The sequence below is a fragment of the Polypterus senegalus genome, chromosome 7 (genome assembly GCF_016835505.1).
Source record: "Polypterus senegalus isolate Bchr_013 chromosome 7, ASM1683550v1, whole genome shotgun sequence".
Taxonomy (NCBI): Eukaryota; Metazoa; Chordata; class Cladistia; order Polypteriformes; family Polypteridae; genus Polypterus; species Polypterus senegalus.
Window position 1 is genome coordinate 152,236,264 of NC_053160.1, and position 27,302 is coordinate 152,263,565.

Genomic DNA, 27,302 nt, shown 5'->3' on the forward strand with positions numbered 1-27,302 from the left:
TCCAACTGTGTCCCCGTGTTGTTGATGAACTCATTTTAAAGTAACAGTCTTGATCCACTTTACTAATTCCCTTAATAATTTTAAACACTTCAATCATGTCACCTCTTAATCTTCTTTTGTTTAAACTGTATATGCTCAGCTCTTTTAATCTTTCCTCATAATTCAACCCCTGAAGCCTTGGAATCAGCCTAGTCGCTCTTCTCTGGACCTTTTCTAGCGCTGCTATGTCCTTTTTGTAGCCTGGAGATACAAACTGCACACAGTACTCAAGATGAGGCCTCACCAGTGCATTATAAAGGTTGAGCATAACCTCCAAGGACTAGTACTCCACACATTGTGCTATATAACCCAACATTCTGTTAGCCTTCTTAATGGCTTCTGAATACTGTCGGGAAGTTCGATAGCTTTAGTCCACTATGACTCCTAAATCCTTCTCATAAGGTGTACTCTCGATTTTCTGACTGCCCATTGTGTATTCAAACCTAACATTTATACTTCCTATGTGCAATACTTTACATTTACTGACATTAAATTTAATCTGCCACAAATCTGCCCAAGTCCTTCTGTAATGATATAAAGGATTCCAAATTATCTGCTAATCCACCTATCTTGGTATCATCTGCAAACTTAACCAGCTTGTTACTTCTATTCCTATCAAAATCATTATATATATATATATATATATATATATATATATATATATATATAAAAAATAGCAGCGGTCCAAGCACAGACCCCTGTGAAACACCACTCTTAACATCGGCCAGTTCTGATGAGGTTCCTCTACCATCACCCTCTGCTTCGTTTGTCTGAACCAATACTGCACCCATCTAAAAACATCACCCTGAACCCCCACTTCTTTTAATTTGATGCCCAACCTCACATGTGGCACCTTATCAAATGCTTTCTGAAAGTCCACATAAATAATATCATATGCTCCACTTTGATCGTATCCTTTTGTTGCCTCCTCATAGAATTCCAACATGTTAGTAAAACACAACCTCCCTCTTCTGAACCCATGCTGACTGTTCAGAATAACTCTTATCCTTGCCATGTTTTGCTCAATTTTATCCTTAACAATTCCTTCCCTTAATTTTCCAGTGATGTATGTTAAGCTTACTGTCCTATAGTTGCTTGGATCTGCCCTGTCACCCATTTTATATAATGGGATCATATTTGCCATTTTCCATTCCTTCGGAATCTCTCCAATGCACAGTGACTTCCTAATCATTTTCATTCTTACTTTAAAACTTTTGTAAAAACAATATTTTCCCTTTATTTCCTGCCCCGGGCGTGGTTAAATAACTTTCTCGCGGGACTTATAATGCTGCTCGCGTTGTGAAGGGGGGTCTGAATGCACGCTAAAGAGATAACGATCGGTTCATCTGGTGTCTTGCTGCTGCTGCTAGCTAGCTGTGTGTTGTGCTTGTCGCTCTTTGCGTCAATTACTTAAAAGCCTGTACAGCAGCTGTCCTTTTTGCACTTTGTATCTCTGCCACTCTCTTTGTGAAGGGGGGCAGCTGAACGCAGGCTAAGCAGAAGTGGACAGATCAGCTACTGACTTTGTGCTGCTTCTGCCAAGATGCATGCCTGTTCTTTTTCCTCTGTGTTGGGGGTGTAGGTCTGTGATGGCTGAACACACCTAAGGAGAAGTGCTGGGATCTAGTAACGATCGCTTCGCTCAAACCCCCCTCGCTCCCCTACGCTCCTGCCACTTCATGTTGGGAAGGGGGTGAGCTCAATGCATGCTGTGCTGGCTCTGTGCTGCTTGTTTTTCAGCTTGTCTCTCTGCGTGTCAATCATTTAAAAGCCTGTACAGCAGCTCTTAGCCTATCTTACTGCCTTGTCTTGTGTGAAGTTAAAATGTTTTATAATAGAGAGATGCTACTCATATCATTAGCCCGAATCCACATATCATATGTGTTTACAAAATGTGTTTTAATAAGTTTACCTGTGTTTAAAGCGCGTGAGATGGGTATTTTAAGGCTTAAACTATATAAAAAAAAAAAATAATGTGGTCTTTCTATATCACGGATTTTCACCTATCGCGGGTGGGTCTGGAATGCAACTTCCGCGATAGGCGGGGGATTACTGTATTACTAAAAAGATGTGTGTTGAAATTACTGTCTGAATTGGGTGGTCTATAACAGGTATGTCAAACACGCGGCCCCCGGATAGCACTGAACTTGTACAAAATGATTACTATCATTTGTGATTGAATCATTCTGCATCTTTGGCATTCCTTATTGACTTTTCTTACTTCTGCCTTCTGACAAAAGCGCGTTTTCCCATGGCATTACGGTACCGGAAACGTCATCTGCTAGTATAGCCATGAGCCTTGACCAAAGTTAATGAGTAGTGATGGGAAGTTCGGATCATTTTACCGACTCGGACCTTTGAGTCTCGTTCAGCAAAATGAACGAATCTTTTTTCGAGTCATTTCGTTCATTTTAGCAAAATATAATTAAAATGTTACCTGTTACCTCCCTAACACATCTACTGCTTACACAAATGTTGATCACAATAATTAATCAATAATTTATTTGTAACAGGATTATTTATTTATAAAGTAACACACCACAGATCCTCAAGAAACAGTAACAAAATCATGGTGACAGAAATTGACAGACCTTTTTTTATTTATAAGAAAATGCATTTTAGATATTTTTGATAATTTTATGATAATTTCTAAATATGATCCAACATACAACAAATGTAATTTTACGTTAGTATTTGACTGAGGTACTGAGTCGGTAAGTGGTCACGTAACAAAAGAAAGAACGACTCGTAAGATTCGATGAATGAACTAATCAATTCTCTTTCCGACTCGGACTGCCTAGGTTAACCTTATGGGGCTGTTGCGTGATGAACGAACGACTAGAACCCGAAGACTCGAGAGATGAACTAATCAATTCTGTTTCCGGCTCAGACTGAGTTGGTTAAGCTTATTCCAATACAGAAATTATAGGAAGTTGCGCAAATGCGCATACGCGACTGAATGAATCACTCCCACGAGACGACTCGTTCTTCCCGAGTCACATTAAAGATTTGTTCAAAATGAACGAATCGTTCAAGAACGACCCATCACTATTAATGAGCCGCAATGTCACAACTGAAGTGCTAGGCTGCAGCAGGGGCGGCCTTAGGCATGTACAAACTGTGCACATGCACAGGGCCACCGAACCCCAGGGGCCGCCATGCCAATATATATTTAATATAAAACAGAAAGAGAAAATAATGACACAGCTGACAGCAATGTGGCTGAAAAACATTGTGTTTCTTGTTAATTAGTACGCTATATTTACTAATGTCGCTAGAGTCGGAGCAGTACGCTATATGTAGTAGTATAACGTTCTGCCGTAATGAGGATATCATGGGCCGCCACATAGTTTTCAAGTTACGAACACGCGCATATAGAAGTGTGCCATGAGCTTGAGGCAGCTATGCAGTGTCCGCAACGGATGAGGCCACCCGCCATTCGTAAGATACCATATTGACATTGGCGGGTGAAGGGGCCACTGATTCTACTAGGTTACACTACTGGCTGGGCTGCTGAGACTGGCCACTGGACAGAACTGACCATCATGAGTAGTAATAGCTCACATATTTTCACTTTTTTTGCTCTAGTTTTATGTAATTTTGTGCTAGTATTGTAACGAACAGTTAGTGCAGACTACAGCTGAAGATCTGAAGTGGACGCGAGAAGTTGGCGAGCTGTTTATTAACATATTTTTGTGATTTTGAGTTTGTAAAATTGGTGTAGGTCAGGTGGCTTTTTGCATATCAGCTTATTTTACAATATAAACTTTGAAGTAAACTTAGTAAAGTAAAATTTGATTTTTGGAGGATTTGTTTTCCAACTTGAATTACTGAGCAATGAATTCAGTGAGCGTTTTCATGATTTCAGTTTACACGAACAGGACTTTGTGCTGTTCTCTTACAACGTTGAGAATGCATCTCAGAATATCCAAATGAAATTGATTGAACTGCAGTCAGATTCTATTCTGAAGGCAAAATACTTTGGTGTGCCAGGCTTGTATGCTTACCTGTCACCCTCGTATGTGAAGATCTGTAAATTGGCATCGAGAGTACTGTCTACGTTCGGAAGCACTTGCCTTTGTGAGCAATTGTTTTCATTAATGAAAGCTTCCAAAATCCCACATCGCTCAAGACTTACTGTCGAGCACCTTTCATCCCTCATAAAAGTTGCAGGTGCACAAGATTTCAAGCCTGATATTGATGAACTGGTTACTAACAAGAGATGCCAAGTGTCGGGACAAAAGAAATAGATCTCACAGTGTAAGACTCCTATATAAGCAATGAATATAATATAATAATATAAGGACCTAGCTAAGAGGCGAAGTCTCTAATTGTACGCTGTTGTATGGGGAGTGTATGGAAATAAATTGCCTTTCTTTAAACTTTAAGTGTTACATTTTTTTAAAGTTTTCAGTATTGGAAAGAAAGCTACAGTAACTTTGTATAATAGTATTTGTTACAGTGCGGCCCGCTGACGCATGTATGGTGGTCGAAGTGGCATACCAATGGTAGTGAGTTTGACATGCCTGGTCTATAACACACTCTTAGAATAAGACCTTTTTCCCTAATATTTTCCAGGCGAAGCCTCATGTCCTCATTAAGATGGGGCTCATCATCCAACTGAAGAGGACTTACATTTAAATCCTATTTGGCATAAAGAGCAACCCCACCTCCTTTTCTGTTCTGTCTATCCTTCCTAACAAATGTGTATCCCTCTGTGTTACACTCATCCCCATCTTTGTTATTTAGCCAGGTTTCCTATTAAGTGTCTGCTTAGAATTTACATTACTATGCATTTTTATTTCTACACCATTGTTTGTTCTTCAATGTATAGATCTAAACCTGGCCTGTCCTAAACTCCCTCCCCATTCCCTAGTTTAAACAATCCTCGACTAGCCTACACATATGCCTCCCCAATACATTGATGCCCCTCCAGTTAAGGTGTAACCCGTCACGGTGGAACAAGTCTCATCTGTTCCAAAAGGAGTCCCAATGCCCCATAAACCTATGCCCTTCTACCCTGCACCAAGATTTGAGCTACGCGTTAAGCCTTCTAATCTCCTCAATCTTACCTGGACTGGCGCGTGGCACAGGCAGAACTTCGGAGAAGACTACCTTGTCAGTTCTGCTCCTCAGCTTGGCACCTAACTCTTTGAATTTGGATCTCAGAACTGACAGACTACCCTTATGTATGTCATTTGTTCCAACATGGAGAATGACAACTGGATCCACCCCCACTGTAGCCAAGAGCTTATCCACCCTTTCAGGGAGGTCTCCTACCTGTGCTTCCGGAAGGCAACACACCGTGCCAGACTCTCTCTCTGTGAAGCACACCTGCGCTTCAATCCTCCTAATGATGATGATGAGTCCCCAACTATCACTACCCTGGAAATACATATGTCTGAGAATGTTATGTTATATAAAAGTACATATGTACAGCAGGTAGAGAGGGGTACAGGTTGATGCACTATATCCATCTACACACATAAAATGTTTTTGTGTTTGTGAGAGAGGGAAAGAATGGAAGCTGACACCCACAGTGTGTCTACTGACCACCAGGTAATGACACAAGCATCACAAGCTGTTCCTTTAGCATGTAAACATCCAAGTAAGGAAATATAAAATTCATAATAAAGAGTAATTAGAAAATAAGACTGTGACTTCCCTCTGTATTTTCCTAAATGGGCAGCTATAACTGACCCTGTCTGTATGCACGCCTAACCTACCTGGAAAGGGGTCTCTCTTTGAACTGCCTTTCCCAAGGTTTCTTCCATTTTTTCCCTACTGTGGTTTTTTGGGGAGTTTTTCCTTGTCTTCTTAGAGAGTCAAGGCGTGTCAAGAGGCAGGGCCTGTTAAAGCCCATTGTGGCACTTCTTGTGTGATTTTGGGCTATACAAAAATAAACTATATTGTATTGTATGGTATGTCGGGTGACGTGGTTGAGCCCTTACCCATTTCCAGAATATGAACTAAATCTCTCTCTTCTCTCTCTCTCTCTCTCTCTTACCCCTGAGCCTTCCTCCCACAGTGATAGTGACACCAAGGTAGAATTCCCCTAGTTGCCGCTGGTATTGTACACCCCTGAGTGTAAATGAACCCTCAGAGGTAATGGTTTCCATAACAATATCCCCAGCTGGTAATACCATATAGGGCTAAAAAATACATAGTCTGAACTAAATCATATTACAGTATTTATTTGATCTGTTAGTGTCTACTGTTAGTTAAAAATGTGATCTTAGTCTGTACATTTTTTTGGTTTATTTTTGAAAAGCAGAACAATACAATGGCATACTGCTCAAACAAATAATAACATAACAGATACAAAATTTTACTTCCCAAAACATATGACTTAGTGATGCAAGAGCTCAGGAAGTTTGGATCTTGCTCTGGGAATGTTTTTGACAATTTCAAACAAGATAAATGTGATCAATTAAAGTATTTTAGTTGAATTATGTAATGTATGACACATATGAAACTAATATATATACTGTACAGTACACCCCCAAAATTCACGGGGGTTACGTTCCTAGAGCACCCGCAAATTGTGAAAATCCGCGACTTTTGGATGTGGTTAAAAAATGCCTTTTAAATGCTCATTTTTATAGTTTAAACCCTAAATACAGTATGCCCCCAAAGCACTTTAATTTCGTTGCAAACTCAGGTTAATAAATTAATACATTACCTAAAAATAAAATGTAAAGGTAAACCCGTCTACTGTGCAGTACTGTACTGCTATGTCTCCCGCAGTGCTAGAATGTAAAATACCGATGTTACCGCTATATGTACTATAATTCATGCAAGCGCATTTTCTTTGGTATGCGCTGTCGTTTTCTTTGTTATAAGTAGAGTAAATACATAATAATTTCATTTAATTAAAATGCAATAAAATGTATGGGTACTCGCCAATGATGAATGATATTGATGATGAAGTAGCTGTGTAGTACGATGCAGAGGATGTAAAACGCCTCGGGTGGCGCCTCTTCTTCATGCGCTTCAGGAGGAGTCGTATCTTTGGACGGGTCTTCTTCTGGTGGGGTTTCATGCTGGCTTTTCTTTATAGGTTTCAGGATCATTGCGATGGGAAGTTGCTACATTGTCTACTGTCGCGAACTGCTGGTACAATTTCCGTACTTTCTCACAGATGATGTTACCATCCAAGGGGATGTTCTTCATTCTGCAGTCGGTGATCCACAATGCCAAGGCAGATTCTATCCTGACGATATTTTTATTCATTACGGTCATTACCTTTTTGGCACTATCACAGAAACTTACAGATACAGTACTCTGGATCGCTGCTTCGTTCTTCTTTATGTAGCATGCGGTGCTTTCATTAATGCCATAGTGGCGCACTACGGCAGCATAAGTTTTTAGTTTCTGGAGCAAATCCAGTAGTTCAACCTTCTCCTGGAGTGTTTTAAACTTCTTCTGGCACTTAGGCTCAGTGCCAGAAGCCTTAGAAGGTGCAGGGCATTTTGGCGACATCTTGTGTGTTTAAGAATAACAAAGTGAATACAATAACAAAATGGAAAACACGACGACACTCGGCTGGAGTCGCGTCACAGGGCAGCAATCAATCAGCAGCAAGGAGAAATGAATAACGCTCTCGGATTGGCTGCCTTCACCATCCTAAACCGCGTTTCCCTCAGTGGTAGTAAGCCCACTCACCTGGAGACGCATCACAGGGCAACATTCAATCAGCAGCAAGGAGAAATGAATAACGCTCTCGGATTGGTTACTTTCACCATCCCAAACCGCGTTTCCCTCAGTGGTTACTTCCTGTTCTCTCTACTTTACAGTATTGCCACAAAAAAAAAGCCATAAAAAATTGTAGAGGATATTTGTGATTTCCGCTAACTATTAATAGTTAGGTTCGAAGGAAAAATTTGTTAACGACCGAGTCCGCGAACCCTGAGCCGCGACTTTGCAGGGGATCTACTGTATATGTTGCAAGTTGCTGACTGCTGTGACTGAATAGGTCACATGGCTTGCGGTCACAAATGTGGGCTGTGACTGGCCCCCAATCACTAAGATTATGTGAATGGAGAAAATGACTGAACATCTGTGGAAAAGTAGTGTGACAAGGCTTAACCTGCATGCAAAATGTATACCAAAATACTGTCGATATTAGCAGAATGCTACTGTGGATGATATGCACGATATAAATGTTTGCTGTATATAGTGCCTCTTAAGACCTATTAAAGGTTTTCTTACAATGTGAACTTTATGTTGACAGTTAAACATTGTATTTCATTAAGAATTTTTTTTTTTTTTTTTTACCTTATTTAAGAATGCTGTTGTGTTATTTTAGAAGTTTTAAATTCTGACAGCAGGTTTACTTTAATTTGTTTCAATAATTTTTTTAACCAGCCAGTTTGCTTTTTTATTGTTTAGTGTTGGGAGAACTAGAGGCTCTCCTGGTATCAATTGATTAGGTCTAAGCGCATCAAATAACAATTTATTTTGGTATTTAATATTTTCATAAAACACTGCTTCACAGCATTCCTTTGTACATTAATAGTAAACTGAATTTTCTCTATTATCAAATATGTCCTTCCCACCCCCTCCTATTTTATTTTCTTGTGTAACACAGTACTACTTTACATAATTTTTTTAAACCATGCATACTTGTCTGTTACTGTGTATTTTGGTTTGTGCCTGCAGGCTAATAACATACTGATGATTGATTGTGTTTGACTGAAGCAGCCCACCTTCACTTACCAAGTGGCTAGTAAACCCACTCTATTGCTGCATTAAAATAATGTAGATTTGATATTTTAAAGAGAGAAGACAGCAGCACAGCAACCTGAGTCAGGCTAATGACTAATAGTTGCTTCTTGACAGTCAAACTGGAAAATACAAGCTTATGAGATTTCACTACTGTATTTTCACTGATTTTATAGATGGCTTGCATGCTTTATCTGAACTTGGAAATGGAATTCAGAGATTACTTTAAAAGAGAAAATTACTGAGCTGTGTAGCAATTATAAGTTTTTAATTATTTCTTCTTACTAGTGCTAGTTCAGCAGCTTTTCAAAAATTCTATTTACAGAATTTTTAAGGAAGGAGAAAATCGATGAATAATATGGGGTGACATGGGAATAGCTGTTGGGAGAAAAAAAACTACTTGCCTGACAGAAAACAAAAAATGTGAGTCTTTAATGGGAAAAAATGTTAAAACAAAGTCAAAACGTCAGCTCAATCTGTCATCTCCTGTGAATCCCAGTTGTGTAATCAGACATTCTCAAGGCAACAATATCCAGTAAACACAGTCTAAGTCTGACATGTTCTTTGACACAAAGTTGTGCAGTATGAAGCAAACCTAAAGCGAATTTCATTCTGAATTGAATTTTATTTTATTTTTTTAATAAATCCTGATGCTTACTTATGAGTTCAATTTGTGTCTTATATTTTATTGAGAATATAACAGTGGTACTAAGTGAAAAACACATAGGCAGATATTTGCTAATAATGAAAATCACTTTCTGTTAGAATATTTAGAACAATTATAATGAGAACTCACCATACAGTTCAACAAGCTCATCCACCTTGTTTACCTTGATTATCCAGAGTAGTGTTGGATCGATATTAAACTTTTGACTTTGGTACCAATACAAGGTTTCACACTTGACCATAACATTGTTGAATCAAATTAGGGATGCATCGATAGCATTTTTTTTTTAAACCAAGTACAACTACTGAAACTTATTTTTTATTATTTACCAATGGCATTGTAGTGAGGTTGGAAGATAGTATTTGTTTATGTCCATTAATTGTCAACTTCAATGTTAACATTAACAATACGTCTTATAATTTGGAGTAAAATAATTCAAAATTGACCAAATAAGTCAATGTAGAGATCATCATATAGACAGAAATTTGACTCAAAATAACTCTCAATTTACAGAAACAAAAATCACATAAATTAATGCATGTAAACCAATCCAGCATTGTTTCATGCCTTTCAGTATGGGATGTGATAATATAGCACAATGTTCACAGGAATTTGGCTAAACTTAATAAGAACATTGCTCTTACTGCTATCCCATTTTTTAAGATAGTTAGGTGGTGTAAAGGTAGACAGGTCAAAAGTCATTGGGGAACACCTGCCACTAGAAAGGTCTGTGATTCTTTTGGGAAAGTAAGTGGCAGATTTCTTTTGATGAACAGAAGCATCTCTGCATGTTCAGCTGTAAGCTTGTTTCTGGTTTCCTTAACAGCACACTAAATAATATCTCACCCTCTACAAATCTGCATAGGTTTGAAAGGTATTTCCTTGACATATGAGACAAAGTGAGGAACCAGTGCTTAAGTGGTCTGTCTGAATGAAAAGCTGTGGTCTCTCCTAGGTATGTTTGCTGCCTCTAGGCCACACAATTCCTGCAGCCCCAGCCTCCTTGGCTGTATTGATATTTTAAAAGAACCAATCCTTATATCTGTAAAAGGAAACATTTTTTTCCTGATGATATCCATGCCAATTTTATGTATATTCATTCAACAATTGTTGATACGTAAAGGCATTTTATGTAAGTAACTGATGAGATTATTCCAAAATACTACATATTTATTTTAAGAAAACTTGGCATTAAGGATTTTTTTTAATTAGCCAACCTAGAAAATTCTTCAAATTTATTTGCATAATCATGTTCAGGATATAAATTTGTTAAAATCTATTGCAAGCATATGCAGTTTCAAAAGAATATCAAGCTATCTGCTACAGTCATGGCCAAAACATTTGTAATTGCAAAAATTTTCTGGGAGAAATGGTGCATTTTCTGGGAAAATTCCAGGGGTGCCAATAATTTCGGCCATGACTGTATCTAGCTACAGTATCTATTATAAGTTATATGCATCGGGGTATTTTTACGAATACAATTACATGAGCACTCTATCGGACCAAAATCCAATACCATTATCAGTATCATTCCATCCCTAAAGCAAATAACTCCCCCTGCCGCCCCACACCACACACGTGCCATTTGCCTCCGCAGCACTAAAGTTGCCCAAGATCTGAGTCAACCCAACTGCCATACTATTCCATGTTTCTGCCATGGTCCATATGAGGCTTGCAGATATGCATCTTCTGCCTTATAGGCAACGCATTGCAATTTCTCACGTTGACTGCCCTGTTTATGTGCCTTTTTTAATACACAGAGGTTACTTTTCAATAAAGGCAATGTAAAGCAATTTCAATCACATTTTTATGTAGGAAGAGGTACTTGAATTGGAAACAATTGCTGGTACTCTCTATTTGTGTTAGCTTGCTTATATATAGGCCCACTTAAAGTCCTGGTCATAAAATTATTGAATTATGCATAATGCTGATATAGTACTGTTTTAAACATTTGGTAGTTTAGTACTTGATCCCAGTTAAAACACAACACTAGTCCAGAGTAACATCAGTTCCCTAAAGTTCTACACTCCATCACTCTACTTGCTAACTTATCCCTTGTGTCTATGAACCATTGAATATGTAGAAAAACTTTCTAATATTTGTGCAAAGCCTGCCCTTAACAATTTTCAATAAGTGTCCCGTGTGTTTGTTGCAGAAGTTATTTAAAGTAACACCTGGGATTCACTGTACTAATTCTTTTCACAATTTTAAATACTTAAAGCATGTTACCGGTTAATCTGTTTGCATAAACTGAAAATATTCATCTTTTTCAATCTCTTCTCATACTGCAACTCATATATCTTAGTCCTGTAATCAACCTAGTCACTCTTCTTTGGACTTTCTGTAGCTATACTATGTCTTTTTTGAAAAATGCAGACTAAAACTGTAAACCTGCAATATTCCTTGACTTTTACTCCATATATTATGATATATAACCCAACATTCTGTTAACCTTCTTCATCGTTTCTATACACTGTCCAGATGTAAATAGTGACAATTCCAATGTGACTCCTAGATCCTTCTCATAAGGGAGTACTTTCAAGTTTTAGACCTCCCATTGTGTATTCAAATCTAACATTTTTACTTTCTCTGCTTAATATCTTGTGTTTACTTACATTGAATTTCATCCGCCACAAATCAGCATCTTATTTCTATGTCTGTCTGCACCACTTGTAAATATAACAATTGTCCCGTGAGGGACACCGTTTTTTAACCTTGCCTAATTCTGATGCAGTTCCTTGCAACATAACCTCTCGCCTCTTGTGTTTTTAGCAAGCTTTGCACCCGTCAACCCATCAAGCCCAATCATCCTTTTTAATATAAACGCCAAATATATGCATCAAGGTTTTATATGCATTCACTAACGTCCATAAGCACTTGATGATGAGTATTGTCAGGTCCTGGTAATTTGTTAGATTTCAGCCTATTTAATTTATCCTTCACCTTTAAAAAAACAAAATAAGCACAATATTTATAAAAATACATGAACAGTGACGTGCTGTTTAAATATATCAAGTAATCAGCCATTATTTGATTTCTGTGTGCTGAATTTGCATGTCTTGAATAATAAAACAGGCTAGTAATTTAACCAATAAATAAGAAATATGATATGGCCAGCACATGACTTTGTCCATATTTATACCATGAGCTCAATATATAATGTGAATTTGTCAAAATACTATATATATGAAGAATGCAATACGATTGCTGCGTTTGTTACTTAAAAGCTCAAATCCTGAGCTTTGGATTGAACTAAAAATTAACAAAAGTCATTCTTTCAAAGTCTTAAATGAGTGTGCCAGTTTTGTGAACATCTGAGGAGTGGTTTGTTTCTCATTGGTATTGCCTTTAAAAACTCAGTACTTTAAAAGGCTTGAGGCTGAATACCTGGTGTAAGAAAAAAAGGCGAGACAAGAAAAAGGTATGGGGTTCCACCCTGTATATTCGAATTCCTGTGTAATGCGTTTCAATAAGGCTTGAGTTGTCACTTAGGACTGTACAAAACGGGACTGAGGAGTGAGGGAAGAGTGGCTGTTTTTATAGCTGCTTAGGAGGAAGGGTTGTGTCTAAGTGACCAGAACCAGAAGTGATGTCACTGATATGGAAGGTTTTGGAACTGAAGCTGGAGTTTAGGCAAGCTTCTGTTCGGAGGGTCAGGAGGGAAGACAGAGAAAGGCACTAATGCATCCCATTAATGTCTGTTTTGACATATCGTGTCTATCCAAGCCCATTGATTATCTCCCATGTGCCTGTGTGTGACACTGAAATTCACCCAAAATCAAATACATACTTATGCCTAGTGAGTGCAAGCTATAAAAATTGGTCTTAGGTTAAAGTTTCCACAAAGTTTTACCTTAAACACACTGACACTGATCTAAACAAAAAAATTCTCAAAAACCATGTTCCAGGGATATCAAAATATATTTTCTTTTTAGAATCCAAAGTTAGTTTTTTGACAAAAACAGTACTTCATCCATATATGAAACATGGAGAATGTAAAAAATCAGATTATCATGAGTATTGGTCCTTTTTTAATAAAGTTTTTAATGCTACTTGTGCTCCATGTTACTGTGTCAAATGTAGTTGTTTCAGTGGTTGACCAATGTTATACTTGAAAATATTAACAAATAAATTTAAACATCCATCAAATTAACAAGGCACTGTAACTTCTTGAAAATATTTATCATATTGCATTATGCTAAAATTCAAAGCCATGCAGTTTACGAAGATTGTTTTTAATAATATACTTAAGAGAACAAATTATTTCCCATTCTTTAACTTGCAAGCAGGAGTTAACTTGCAGTTTGGAATTTACTAGAACTATTTGTTCTTCACCTAAGTGGGAAAAGGTGTGCAGTTTCCAGATTTGAAAAACAAATTTCGACTTCTCACTATTTGGAAAAAAAAATGCATTTTAAGTTCTTCAATGGCCTTAAGTTACAGATCTACTGGTTACTGATAGGGATGGTCAGTGATTATTTTTGCTACACTCTGCCTTCTTCTGGAAGTACAGAATAAAAACTAAAAATTTTCAGGTACCTTAACTGGTATGTGTGGAATTTAATATGCCATCCATCATTAGCACATCTGATCTCTTTTTAAGTTAATTTAAGGGAGATGAGATTTGGAGTTAAGATAGTGGACTTTTATTCTATAACCTGATCACTGGAGTGACAGAGTGGCTAGGGTCTTCAAAGTTACAACTGGTCACAGGTTTGAGCCGTTAACTGAGTCTCTTTCAAACTGGAAAAAGCACAGCAATTATACTATAATTGATTAGAGTTAAATTGACTAAAAAGGAAAATGCGTCCAAAATGAAAACTGAGCTTGCACAAAAAGAAGAAAAGCACCAGTTGTATTTGCTCACTACAGTGGCTTGAAATGCAAGTTAAAATGAACCTGAGGCAACTTAGCTATATATCTTCTTTCCCTTGTCACGGCAAATGGCAAGCAACACAAAGAACTTATACTCTTTTTTTTTAAATTGGTGCAGTCCTCCTGAAATACGTAGTGAGACACACAACACATGAATTTATTGAAGCAAACCCATGGTGTTAATCAAACATTTGATACCCAAAAGTGAATAATACTGAAGCGATGTAATAACACAAATCTTTTGTACAGTATAACCATTCTTAAACCTACTTAGTCCAGTTCCAGGTTGTAGAATGTAGGTGGTGTGCCTACTCTCATATACAAATATCCAGGCTCACACTTTCAAATAGCCAGTTTACAATTTCCAACAGCCCTAACATGCATTTCTTTGAGAGGTGGTAGGGAAACTGGAGTAACTAGAGACGAAAAAAACAAATTTTAGACATGAAAACAATGCCTAGATAGATACCCCACTCATGCAGCCCTAACCACAGTGCCAACCTGCCTTCCTTATATACATCATGTCCTATTTTTAGCCACTGGCATGATTTTATCTTCCGATTTATTCTGCATTCTTAAAACAGAAACAGTATGTGCTTTAGTGACTTTCACTTCAAGCTCAGTTTGCTGTCTTCATACTTCCACTTTAACCTAAAATAAATAAGTTGTGTACTTTGCACTAAATTTGTTTTACAAAATTAATATTTTTTAAATTTTGTTTTGAGATACTGGTTTAGGAAGAAAAGATTTCTGATTTTAATATTTTATTTTAGCACTCATTTTCTTTTTTTACTTTTATATACACTGCTCACAAAAATTAAAGGAACACTTTAAAGAAACACATTAGATACATCAGATCTCAATATGAAGTTGGATATCTATACAAATAACGACAGGGCAATGTCTTAGGAACAAAAGGATGCCAAGTCTTTTAATGGAAATAAAAGTTTTCTGCCTACAGAGGGCTCAATTGTGTAGACACCCTAAAATCAGAGTGAAATGAAGATGTGGCAGGCTAGTCCATTTTTTCAAAAGCTTAATTTCTGCTACTCAAAATGCTTTTCAGTATCTTGTGTGGCCCCCATGAGCATGTATGCATGCTTGACAATGTCGGGGCATGCTCCTAATGAGACGACGGATGGTGTCTTGTGGCATTTCCTCCCAGATCTGTATGAGGGCATCCCTGAGCTGTTGTACAGTCTGAGGAGCAACCTGGTGGCGCCTAATGGACCGAAACATAATGTCCCACAGATGTTCTATTGGGTTTAAGTCAGGGGATCGTGAAGGCCATTCAATTGTTTCAATTCCTTCATCCTCCAGGTACTGCCTGCATACTCTTGCCACATGAGGCCGGGCATTGTCGTGCATTAGAGGAAACCAGGACCTACTGCACCAGCGTAGGGTCTGACAATGGGTCCAAGGATTTCATCCTGATACCTAATGGCAGTCAAGATGCAGTTGTCTAGCCTGTAGAGGTCTGTGAGTCGCTCCATGGATATGCCTCCAAGATCATCACTGACCCACCACCAAACCAGTCATGCTAAACGATGTTACAGGCAGCATAATATTCTCCACGGCTTCTCCTGACCCTTTCACGCCTTTCACATATACTCAGGGTGAACCTGCTCTCATCTGTGAAAAGCACAGGACGCCAGTGGTGGACCTGCCAATTCTGGTATTCTATGGCAAATGCCAATTGAGCTCCCCGGTGCTGTGCAGTGAGCACAGGGCGCAGTAGACATTTGGGCCCTCAGGCAACCCTCATGAAGTCTGTTTCTGATTGTTTGGTCAGAGACATTCACACCAGTGGCCTACTGGAGGTCATTTTGTAGGGCTCTGGCAGTGCTCTGGCAGTGCTCATCCTGTTCCTCCTTGCCCAAAGGAGCAGATACTGGTCCTGCTGATGGGTTATGGACCTTCTATGGCCCTCTCCAGCTCTCCTAGAGTAACTGCTTGTCTCCTAGAATCTCCTCCATGCCCTTGAGACTGTGCAGGGAGACACAGCAAACCTTCTGGCAATGACACGTATTGATGTGCCATCCTGGAGAAGTTGGACTACCTGTGCAACCTCTGTAGGGTCCAGGTATCACCTCATGCTACCAGTAGTGACACTGACTGTAGCCAAATGCAAAACTAGTGAAGAAACAGTCAGAAAAGATGAGGAGGGAAAAATGTCAGTGGCCTCCACCTGTTAAACCATTCCTGTTTTGGGGGTCATCTCATTGTTGCCCCTCTAGTGCATCTGTTGTTAATTTCATTAACACCACAGCAGCTGAAACTGATTAACAACCCCCTCTGCTACTTAACTGACCAGATTAATATCCCAGAAGTTTCATTGACTTTATGCTATACTCTGATTAAAAAGTGTTCCTTTAATTTTTTTGAGCAGTATAGTTTTAGTGTAAATAGCACTCGAGACAGCTCTATCAAAGCTGTAGTCAATATAAGTCATAGTTCCTTAAATTACGTTTGCAGTTCAATTACTACAAATTACATGGGTCAAGATATATATATATTATACCATTTTTGGGTAGAGTACTCCTTTAAAAGTACATGGTCCTGGTTTCAGATGTCAGCCATCTCATTGTCTGTGTGGAGTTTACGTGATTTCCTCATATCTGAGTTGGCTTTTTCTGTTTTAAAAACACTTTTGGTTATTTGTCCGGTCTGAATTGGCTCTGTACGTTTGTGGGTGGGGCTGAGTATTAATGATTCTTGAGATCGGCTAACATCACATCCATGGATGGTTCTTGCTTTGCACTTGGTCCTGACAGGAAAGGCTCAGACAAGAATAAGGCATGTGAAGAAATTTTTCTGCATTTACCATATACTGTATATATATATATATATATATATATATATATATATATTATATTAGAAAATTATAAAGCTGTATTTGTGTAGTATTTACTGAATTGTGCTTTACCTGGTCTAGTTCAATTAGATGAGCTCAGATATCAAACTTGAATAAGATGGATTATTGATTTCTGTATCCTAAGTGTTTCTTTGATTTACTGGAGTCCCTAAATAGAAGGAATGGTTCCTGTAACTTCACTTAAAATGGTAGTGTCTAATATCTGCACTACCACATGGTTTTAATGTTTTAGGTAATTTTGAGTGAAATATTTGGGTCAGTAATGGCATTTAAGCTTGTCATTCTTGAACTGCAGACCTAATATTACTGCATGAGGTTTATTAGCAGCCAGGGTCAAATTTCTATTAAACATTTTTTATATAAATATGAGCTATACACATTTATCAAATTAACAATTACAGCATATTTAATTCATCTTCTTTGTGGCTGTCTATTCACTCATGCAGTGTTTAGCATATACCAATGGCAGGCAGTTACTTTGGTGCTACTCCAGGAAACTTCATTAAAGCTCAGCATCCAAGTTCCCAATGATTTTCATGTACAGGGCGAGTCAAAATGATGTGTGTAATGATAATATATATGTATATGTGTGTCTATGTGTATATATATATATATATATATATATATATAATATACATACAGAGAGACAGAGAGGTTTAGTTATTCTACAGTATAATATTACTTATGTACATGTAATACTTCTGTTTCTGTGTTGAGTATCAAACTGATTTTAAGACTATTATCAGAAGCTATGCAAGTGTACTTCCATATGTTGTGTAAAGTGAACTGCTGAAGGCTTGTAAATAGAGGAGTGGGAAAAACATAGCCAAAATCCATTAAAGCCAAAGCTATATAAGGTGAAAACGTTTTCTCTTTAACAAATCACGGAATTACCACAGTAAACCTTGGATAGCTTCCAGCCAAAACAGTACATTTAAAACCACTTGACGAAATAAAGTGTAAAGAGTCATGCTTTACAGCATGTGCTCATTAGTTTGGTTAACTCTCATTCAGAGGCCATTCAAACAAACAATATCTGGTGTCTATACACTTTGCCAGATCATTTTTGATTCATCATTATACTTAATGTCATTGAACATAAATGTATTGAATTAGTGTCATTCAGGAGAGCACAGAGGGTGTGTGGTAGATGCAGGCAAAAACCTGAGCAGTAAATTATGTGTTTTCTACTGTGATTTGTTTTACAAGTGAAGACAAAAAATGAAGTGTAATTATTTATTCTTAGATTCATTACTTTTACAAACCTGATTATTCTATTAATAGAGTGGTGGTACCTTTCCCAGGCAAACTGGGTGCAAGACTAGAACCATGCATAGATGTACATTTTAATGTAGCAGTGGTTTATTCATCCACACTCGCTTATGCTGGGCCAAATTAGAATCATGAGTCAAACTAAACTGTACATCTCCGAGATGTGAAGAAAAACAAAGTATTTGGTGAAAGGCCATACAAACATGTTATTACATAGAAACTATACCAGTGTTTTTCAGTCGGTTTGGGTCACGGGTTTGCTGCCACTGGGTCTGATGACCGCACTCAAATCATTAAGAGGGTGTTCCGCTGATTGTGATCAGATTTCCAAGGGGTACCCTGGTGGGTTTTGAAAAAATTAACAAGGGGGTCACGACACTTAAAAGATTGAGAAAAACTGATCTATATATAGATAATAATTGATTTTAATTGATTTTGTCTCCAAAACAGTGAGATAGCAGCATTAATACTGGTACCACTGAATTTCAATAACATGAAAAACTAGGGGAGTTTGCCCCCTGCTCGCTTTACTCGCCAACATTCCGCCCCCCCACCGGTCTGTGCTATGTGCCAGCCTCTTCGCGTCTCTGCCATTTGTGTATGTGGATTTCACTTTCACCAAACAACAAATGTTTTCTCACAGATACGCCTCTTCATTGGGAAGAAACACTACTTTTCTCTCATGGCAACACAAATTAGACAATCTACAAGTCTCCGACTTAAATCCGTGTAAATCCGAACAATATATTCGATCTCTTTTTGCTGTTCCGTTATTTTACTGAGTCATTTCCGTATCATTTTTTTGAGACTTTCGAATTTTAGTACTTTCATTATCTCTAACCTGCTCTGCATGTGTATCCACCATGTTTTTGAATTCTTTATGACATTCTACTTTGTCATCTACTCTTTGTCTTTTATTTCCTGCCCCGGGAGTGGTTGAATCTCTTGGCACAAAGTCTCGTCTCACGGGACATGAAAGTATCTCTCTGAAAAAGTCATGTCTTGTCCCAGGCTAAAAAGTCTCATCTTGTCTCAGGATTTCTTTTATTATAATAGAGAGATATTTGCATGGAAATCAAATTTATGGATATAACTAAAGCCTTGTTAAATATTATTAATAGATACATATTTAAGAGGAATATAAAAAGTAAAATATTTACAGTTTTCTTTAAAGCCATCGGACACCAGTAGTGCAAAATAATGATGTTATGATTACTAATGAATGTATCTGTTTTCTTCAGCTCCTTTTTTTTTTATTCATCAAGTTCTTAGGTAATCGGAGGTAAAGCTGATGACAGCAGAACAAGGAGGGTTCCAGTCCCCTGATAGAATGTTAGTTTAACGCAGACAAATATTCATAGGTTGACCAATGAACATTACAAATGTTGCTATCAAGATGCTTCGTAGCAAATCACTAATGTAACTGAATGCTAATAAAAATGTGTATTGTTAAAGTTGTTTCCAAGACGTGCATACATACATATCTTCTCTTTTAAATAGAGAAGGTGAACAAAATGTGGGTCAGCTAAAAATTTTTAGTATTTGGACAATTTGATTATGTCATATTGGCTGCAGATCAACAACATATAAAAGTTCACGATAGTATTCTTTGTGTTTGATTGGGAAAAATAACCCACTTACTCCATAGCTATGGCCATCTTCTGATTTATTTGATTTCTTACCTCATGAATGAGTAAAATGGGTTAATCTTCACAAAATACTTTTTTACATTTTGCCCCTTTTCTTTGTTATCATTACCACTTGATGTGCTCTTTGGAGAATTTGATTGACTAATTGTGAACAAAAGGGCATTGTAACTTTGTGTTTTGTACAATGTGTAGCCCCTTAATTAAGGTTATTTCAATGTGCATCTATTATTCAAGGACATAATGCACTCGGTCTCTTTGTTATATGTTGGTTTGTAGGTTTTAATTATACTAATTAATGCTGAAGACAAACTTGTTTATATTAGTAAACATTTATGTACATTAAACAGTATTTTATGTCATTTTTATTTACCAGTATAATAAAAAAAAACACAGTATTGTTTGTGTAGCATCATACTGATAAGTAAAACAACATAAAATATTCAATATGATATTGTTACTGGCGTTTATTTTTTGTGGGTGTGCCTAATTGCTGCTGTTGCTGGTCTTGTGGAAGTCTTTTATAGAATGTTTAAATGCTTAGCTTTTTTTTTTTTTTATGTTTAACATTTTAACGTTTACTAGTATTTGATTTTATCAGTTTTATTGAGTACTTTTTTTTTTGCACTTTAGTTTTTAGTTCAGAACACAGATGTTAAATCTATGAACATGCACTGTTTCCTAGTCTTGTGTAATGTAATTGGATTCATAAAATGAAACAACTCGCATACCTACCTCACTGTAGGTCTATGCTTTCAGGAAGGCAAATATATGCTCCCTAAAACTTAAAATCTTAAGAAAAGCTAATCAAAGGACTTAGTTTCATATTTTCTGGGATATTTTCAATATAATTCAAATAGTAAATAGTAGTAACAGTGTGAGGAACAAACGGTTTTGTCACAACCACAACCATTAAGGTATACTCCGTAGTAGTTTTTCTGTAGTATGCTTTAGGCAGTCTGTCTCTATTGCTGCAGAGACTTGCTTTTTTTTAACTAGACAGTCCCTTTATTGTGTTTGCTTTGGAGAAATTTGTACTGCTGAAAAAGAGAGGGGCTGCTATAATTGTGGTGTTTTCATTTGAGTCAATCCTTGTCAGATCAGCAGGCTATAGAACATGTCCCTGATTAACCATCTTGGATTTGCTTCATACTTAGGCTTGTAGTTCATCAGAGATACAGAGAATTTAAAAAGAGGTTTGACCCTACTTTTACTGTAAAAATGGTAATACTAAAATTAAAATAAAAGGCGGAACTGTTAATGCTATGCATGAAACTTTCAGAATGTTATTTAGCAGGGTTGAGTGAACCCCACATACCTCACGCACATGCATGACAGGTATCAAATATGCCGTGTTTGATTGTTCTTTTAACGCATATAAATATTACTGTTGATAGTAGTAGTAGTAATAGTAGTATTGTGTGTATGTATATGTTTTTATATCAGGGGGTGTGTGTATATATGTGATGAAATTAGAGAACAAAAACCAAGAAAAAGATTTGGAGAACTTTCCCTGTATAATGTCCGGCATCCAGGTACTCAAAAAAGGCTGGAAAATGGTCAAAAAGCTGAAAAAACAATAGACAAAACAAGGCAGACAGTTGGGTTATTTATATAATGGCAGGGTGAAGGAAGTTCAGGGAAGATAGGATATGACATCATCCTGGGTGGCTGGAAGTGATGTCATCAGAGGTGGACCGGAAGTGGCATCAACATGGCTGGCCAGGAGTGATGTCATCAAAGATGGGGTGGAAGTGATGCTTTTACAATGAGCCAGAAAAGATGGTACCAAGTGGGACTGGATTGGAAAAGAGTTGTTAATCTTCTGTTGTTCTTTTAAACAAGGGAGAAAGGTATTAACACTTCGTTCCAATCCCTTATCTTTAATTATTTCACGCTCACTTGGACCCTTTGAACATGTGAACATGTGTGACAGATATATATATATCATTTATATGCAAACAACTCATGAGGCTACAGTCTTAAGAGTGATTTTCTTTGAAACTTCAAAATGTACCACAAGTATGTGTAAATATTTGTGTTGTGACAGTGTAGGAATCTGTACCGCTCAATCAATTGGATTGTCATAGAAGTGCACATCAATAAGTACTGATGTATTTTTTTTTTTTTATTTTTTTTTTGGACAAAGAAATGTACAACAGATATGGGAAGAAAGTCGCAATGGTTTTTAAACTTTAAATAGCCTCCTGCTGTCTTTACTTGTTTGGTTAAATTGAAATAACTCAAATACTAAAGTAAAAAATAGTGTGAAAATTTTTAAAAAATGTTAAACACATACACTACCGGCCAAAAGTTTTAGAACACCTCAGTTTTTCCACTTTTTTTCATCAAATGTAGTCAGTTGAAATGCAATAAATGGCCTAAAATGGTGAAAAGGTAAGCAGTAAACTGCTAGAGGTTTAAATTTCAAGTTTTGGTTGTCAAAAACTGGAAAAAGGAAATTTCAGAATATTACAAAAGGGCTTTCTTCAGGGAACAACTAATAGGTTACAACCTACAGATGTTTTGTAGCAATTCAAGTAAATTAAGCCTTCAAAATTGAAACAAACAGTTTGCATGGGTGTCCCAACCTCTATCAATTACTTAAAACCCTCTGTCTGTCTTAAAGCAGAGTTGGAACAGACTGTGTTACTACACCCTCTGAAGTACTACTTGGACAATATATTACACTGGCATAAAAAATAAACAATGGCAAATAAAAAAATAAGTCAAATAATCATTAAGTGTACATCATTTTCTCCAAATGTTTGATTCATCAAAGTAGCCACCTTCTGCTGATATAACAGACAAAATGTCAGTCACTTACACTTTGTGTAAGTCACCAACCACCTCCAGCAAAAGAACCCAAGACCCATCACACTTTCTCCTCTATCTTTGACAGTTGGTTTCGCACACTGAGGACCCATCCTTTCACCTACTCAACGGCATACAATACCATGCGCGATAAACCAAAGATTTCAATTTTTGATTTATCTGTCCATAAGACTTTCTTTCAGTCTGCAGTACTCCACAGTCAGTATTTTAAGGCCTGATTTTGTCCTTTAAGGAATGGCTTTCTTACTGCCACTTGCCCTACCAAACCTGCAGCACAAACTCCCCTCTTCACAGTAGAAACTAAGGCTTTTTTCGACCACTGTTAAGCTGTGTTTGAATATCACACAAGCTGGTGACTCTCAGAGAATCTTATGTGACTTAGGAAGAGATCTGACAGACCCTATCAGAGTTTCTTCCAGTTGCCTTTGGATTGTGTAGGACACTGTACTCGCGGACACTGATTTTTTTTTATTTTATTTGCAATTTTTTCAAAATGAAAGGCTTACACTTCTAAGGTTAATTATGTGTCATTTCATTGGTTAATTGCTGTTTTATTTCTGTTATCATTGGAATTTACAACTTTCTAGTGTGTAGAGGGTGTAGTAACACAGTCTGTTGCAACTCCAACAGACAGGGGGCTTTAGGTAATCAACAGAAATTGGGACACCTGTGCAAATTGTTTGCTTCAACTTGTGAGGCTTAGTTAACTTTAATTACTGCAGAACATCTGTAGGCTGTAACCTATTAGTTGTTGGCTCATTTTTAATATTCTGAAATTTCCTTTTTTTAGTATTGCTAACTTAAACTTTAAATGTAAACCTTTGGCAGTTCACTGCTTACCTTTTCATGATTTAGGTCATTCATTGCATTTCGGCTGATCAAATTTGAAGAAAAACTGGAAAAAACCTGAAGTGTTCTAAAAGTTTTGACTGGTAGTGTTAATAAAAAAAAAAATGAATCTTTGAAGTTTGGTTTTCTTCATGTCTTACTTTTGACCTTTTCAATGGTTTTTCTGGTTGTTGACAGGGAAGAGCAGAATTCCAAAAAATAGTGACTTTTTATAGATATTGATAACAAGGTGTAACTAAACATTCCTTAAAGTACTGTTTGCTTTTTATTACATTATTGGATTTCTTAAAGTAACTGAAATTATATAATATTTAAGTACCGTTTTTCAGTTTTGTCACCAGCACTGCCATTCAAAAGGCTAATTTTAAAATCTGTTGTATAATAATGGACACCAGTTTCTTTATATTATATTTAGTATTGAATTAAATTTGGTGACTAGGCACCGCAGTCTGCAGTAATTTGTCATTCATCCGTTAAGTTGCAACCTCCATTTAATTAGTAATGTGATATAAAACAGAATGAATATTAATAAAGCAGAATTCCTATAAGAGCAGTAGCACAGGCGCTTACTATACAGCATAGTGTTTGTTCTTGTAATAAGTGGCTTAAAAAAGCCTAAATATCCACAACAAAAGAAGTAGTAGTGCTGAACTCTAGTCTGCCATCAGTTTTTCAGAACTGTCATTTAAATAAATGTTTTTTGTTGTCAAGGTATTTAGTATGTGGGCATATAAAATATATATTTTTGTAAAAAAAATCCTTTTTACATGTAACTTTTTTTGTATAAGGCTATCAGTTTTTTCTAAAGTTATTAAAATAAGGCATATAACAGATATTGCATTATGCAGAAAGTTTGTTAGTTTGACTACACTTAAGACCTCATTTAAAACTTGATGCTGAAATATCCCTTTTTCTGTGTTTTTTTTTTTCTTTTCATTTTTAAGGACTTGAGTTTGCCAAATGGTACCCCTGTGGACACCTCCAGCCCTGCTTCCTCCTCCTCTTTGCTTAATAGGTTGCAACTTGATGATGACCTAGACGGGGAGACCCGTGATCTTTTTGTTACTGTAGATGATCCTAAAAAGCATGTATCTACTATGGAAACGTACATCACTTACAGAGTCAACACAAAGGTGAGAAACGGTCTACATGACTCCGTCTGTAATATAGATTGGTAAGAAGGTTTATATATATATATATATATATATATATATATATATATATATATATATATATATATATATATAAAGTATATCTTTCAATGTTTTATGTTTATTTACATTGGTTAGCTTATTTTAAAGTCTTCAATGTGTACGATATTGAAACGTAAGATAAAATAATTGATTCACTATGCAGTTAGGATAAAGCTGTCTTATATAGTGTACAGTGTCATGTAACGGAAGGGTGCTGTGTGTTGGGTTAATTACTCCTTTAAAAGGTGGTACAGTGGCTAAGTTCTTGCCTAGGGTTTACATAGGATCTCTGTGTTCAACTGGGTTTCCACTACCAAGTGTTCCAAGAAACTGCATGGCTGATAAGCAAGTCTACTTCACTCAGTTTCTGCGAAAGTAGACTGAGATAGAATGGTGTCCCATTCAGAGATGCTTCCTTCATTGCTCTTGGGCAAGATGCCTATTAACAATTGATCACATAAAAAATGACATTTCAACATTTAACAGGTTAATATGAAGAATGAAACCATGTGGTCAAAATCCAATAATCCTATTTAAAACAAGAACAGCAGTGTTATAAGTAGGGAATCCGGAGCCCGGGATTCCCGGACATTTTTCATTCCCGCATTCCCAGAAATGAAACTGCTATAATTCCTGGGAAACTGGGAATGGCCAAGCTCACATGTATAGCGTATAAAAATCGATCAAGCAATAACAGAGTTATAGTTGAAAATAATTAAGTGGCATGGTTTTTTGGCCCACGGTGTAATGTTTTGCAGATTAATTTAGTCAACCAGCAGCAATTTTCAGTCTTCCAGCTCCGACTAAGACCGAGTACAGTGGACTTTGAGGAGTCTGCACTCGGCAGCTCACGAATGCCGGGACAGGGAAGACTTCATTGACGTTTGTCAGACAACAGCTTTGAACAGCAACTTGAAATTGCAATGTGTCAGTCTGTTGCATCCGCATTATCTGTGCCAAGAAACTTAGCTTCATAGAATGATAAGAATCTGGATGCATCAGTAAAAGCTGAAATGGCAGTGTTTCAGAGTAACGGCAAGCGTGGGCGTTGTTTAGAACAAGTGTATCAGTATCTGATCAGGTAGATCGCGTTGCATTCAAAAAAAAATTTGTTTAAACGTTAGTCTATCATATATCTTCCCTATGGCATTTGCCACTTGATTGACATACAGGGCGGCCAGTCTGAAATCTCTTTCCTTCTAACACACTGGTCATCCCACATGCACCCATACAATCAGATTGTGATTCACACTATGAATGCCATGAATGTAATTACCCCGATCTACATGCTGTCAAATAAACGAACCACATGTCGTGGTGCAACATAAAGGTAGAAACACGGGTCGCGTACTCTTTGCATTATTTGACAGTAAAACTATGATATATAATATAATATAGCATTTTTAGTGTAGGTAGATCATTTCGACCTGGTCATTTTAAAAGTACCCCTGAACTAGATACATGTACTTATGACAGCATGAACTGCTTGTAGATAAGATTAGTCTTTTATTGGTGTCAACATATTGCAGTAGTTTTATTAAAAATAAATGTCGGTCGTTCTAAAACCGTTCACATGTGAGATGCCCGTGCACTGTGTCATCCCCGAGAGCCTGGGATTCCCAGGAATGACATGCAGGATTCCTGAATTCCCGGGAATGGATAAACCCGTCTGGGAATGGATTCCCTAGTTATAAGGTGTGAGAAGTATAAGTGCCACAGAACTGTATGAGTATTACCTAATAATTGTACACAAAAGGCCTTGGATTGTTAGGAAGGCTGAGCATTTTTAAACGTGTCCCACAAGTAGTGTTGCTTTAAGCAACACATTCCATCGAAGTCAAATAAAAAATAAATTTAAATCAATAGTTGTGACAAAAAAAAAATAATTTGCTTAATTTGGAATGGCTCCATTTCTGTTGAAGTGCTACATTAGAACCTACCTTTAAAAGGTTTTCCTCTCCATTCTAATCTTTCCTACTCTTCACACTGTTTAAACTGTGACTTTTCCTATCTTCAAGATACATAAATGCTACATTTCTATGCCACTTATTGGAGGCAGTTAAATGACCTTTTCATTGTGGAAGTATTTCTTCACAGGCACATAAACACTTTGTGTGTCTTACTTTTGGATGTTCTTTTGCTGGAAGTAAACCAAAAGGAGATGAGTCATTTAGAACAAGGATATGTAGAGGTTATGGAAAATAATAGCATATCTAATGACTGCTACTGCCCACAGTCTCAGTAATATGCAAACAAATGCATAATATACTTGGAGCATGCTTGCAAAAAAAACCAAAACTTTCCCACAGGTCTTTTTGCCAGAAAAC

The 27,302-nt window shown here is 37.0% G+C and overlaps 1 protein-coding gene across 1 annotated transcript in view; it reads left to right on the forward strand.

Moving 5' to 3' along the window:
• Positions 1–27,302, forward strand: part of snx30 (sorting nexin family member 30) — a 63,705-nt gene that overhangs the window by 7,634 nt on the left and 28,769 nt on the right. Inside the window, exon 2 of the mRNA XM_039759404.1 lies at positions 24,727–24,915. Coding sequence (XP_039615338.1) covers positions 24,727–24,915 — 189 coding nt within the window. The remainder of the gene's footprint in view (positions 1–24,726; positions 24,916–27,302) is intronic.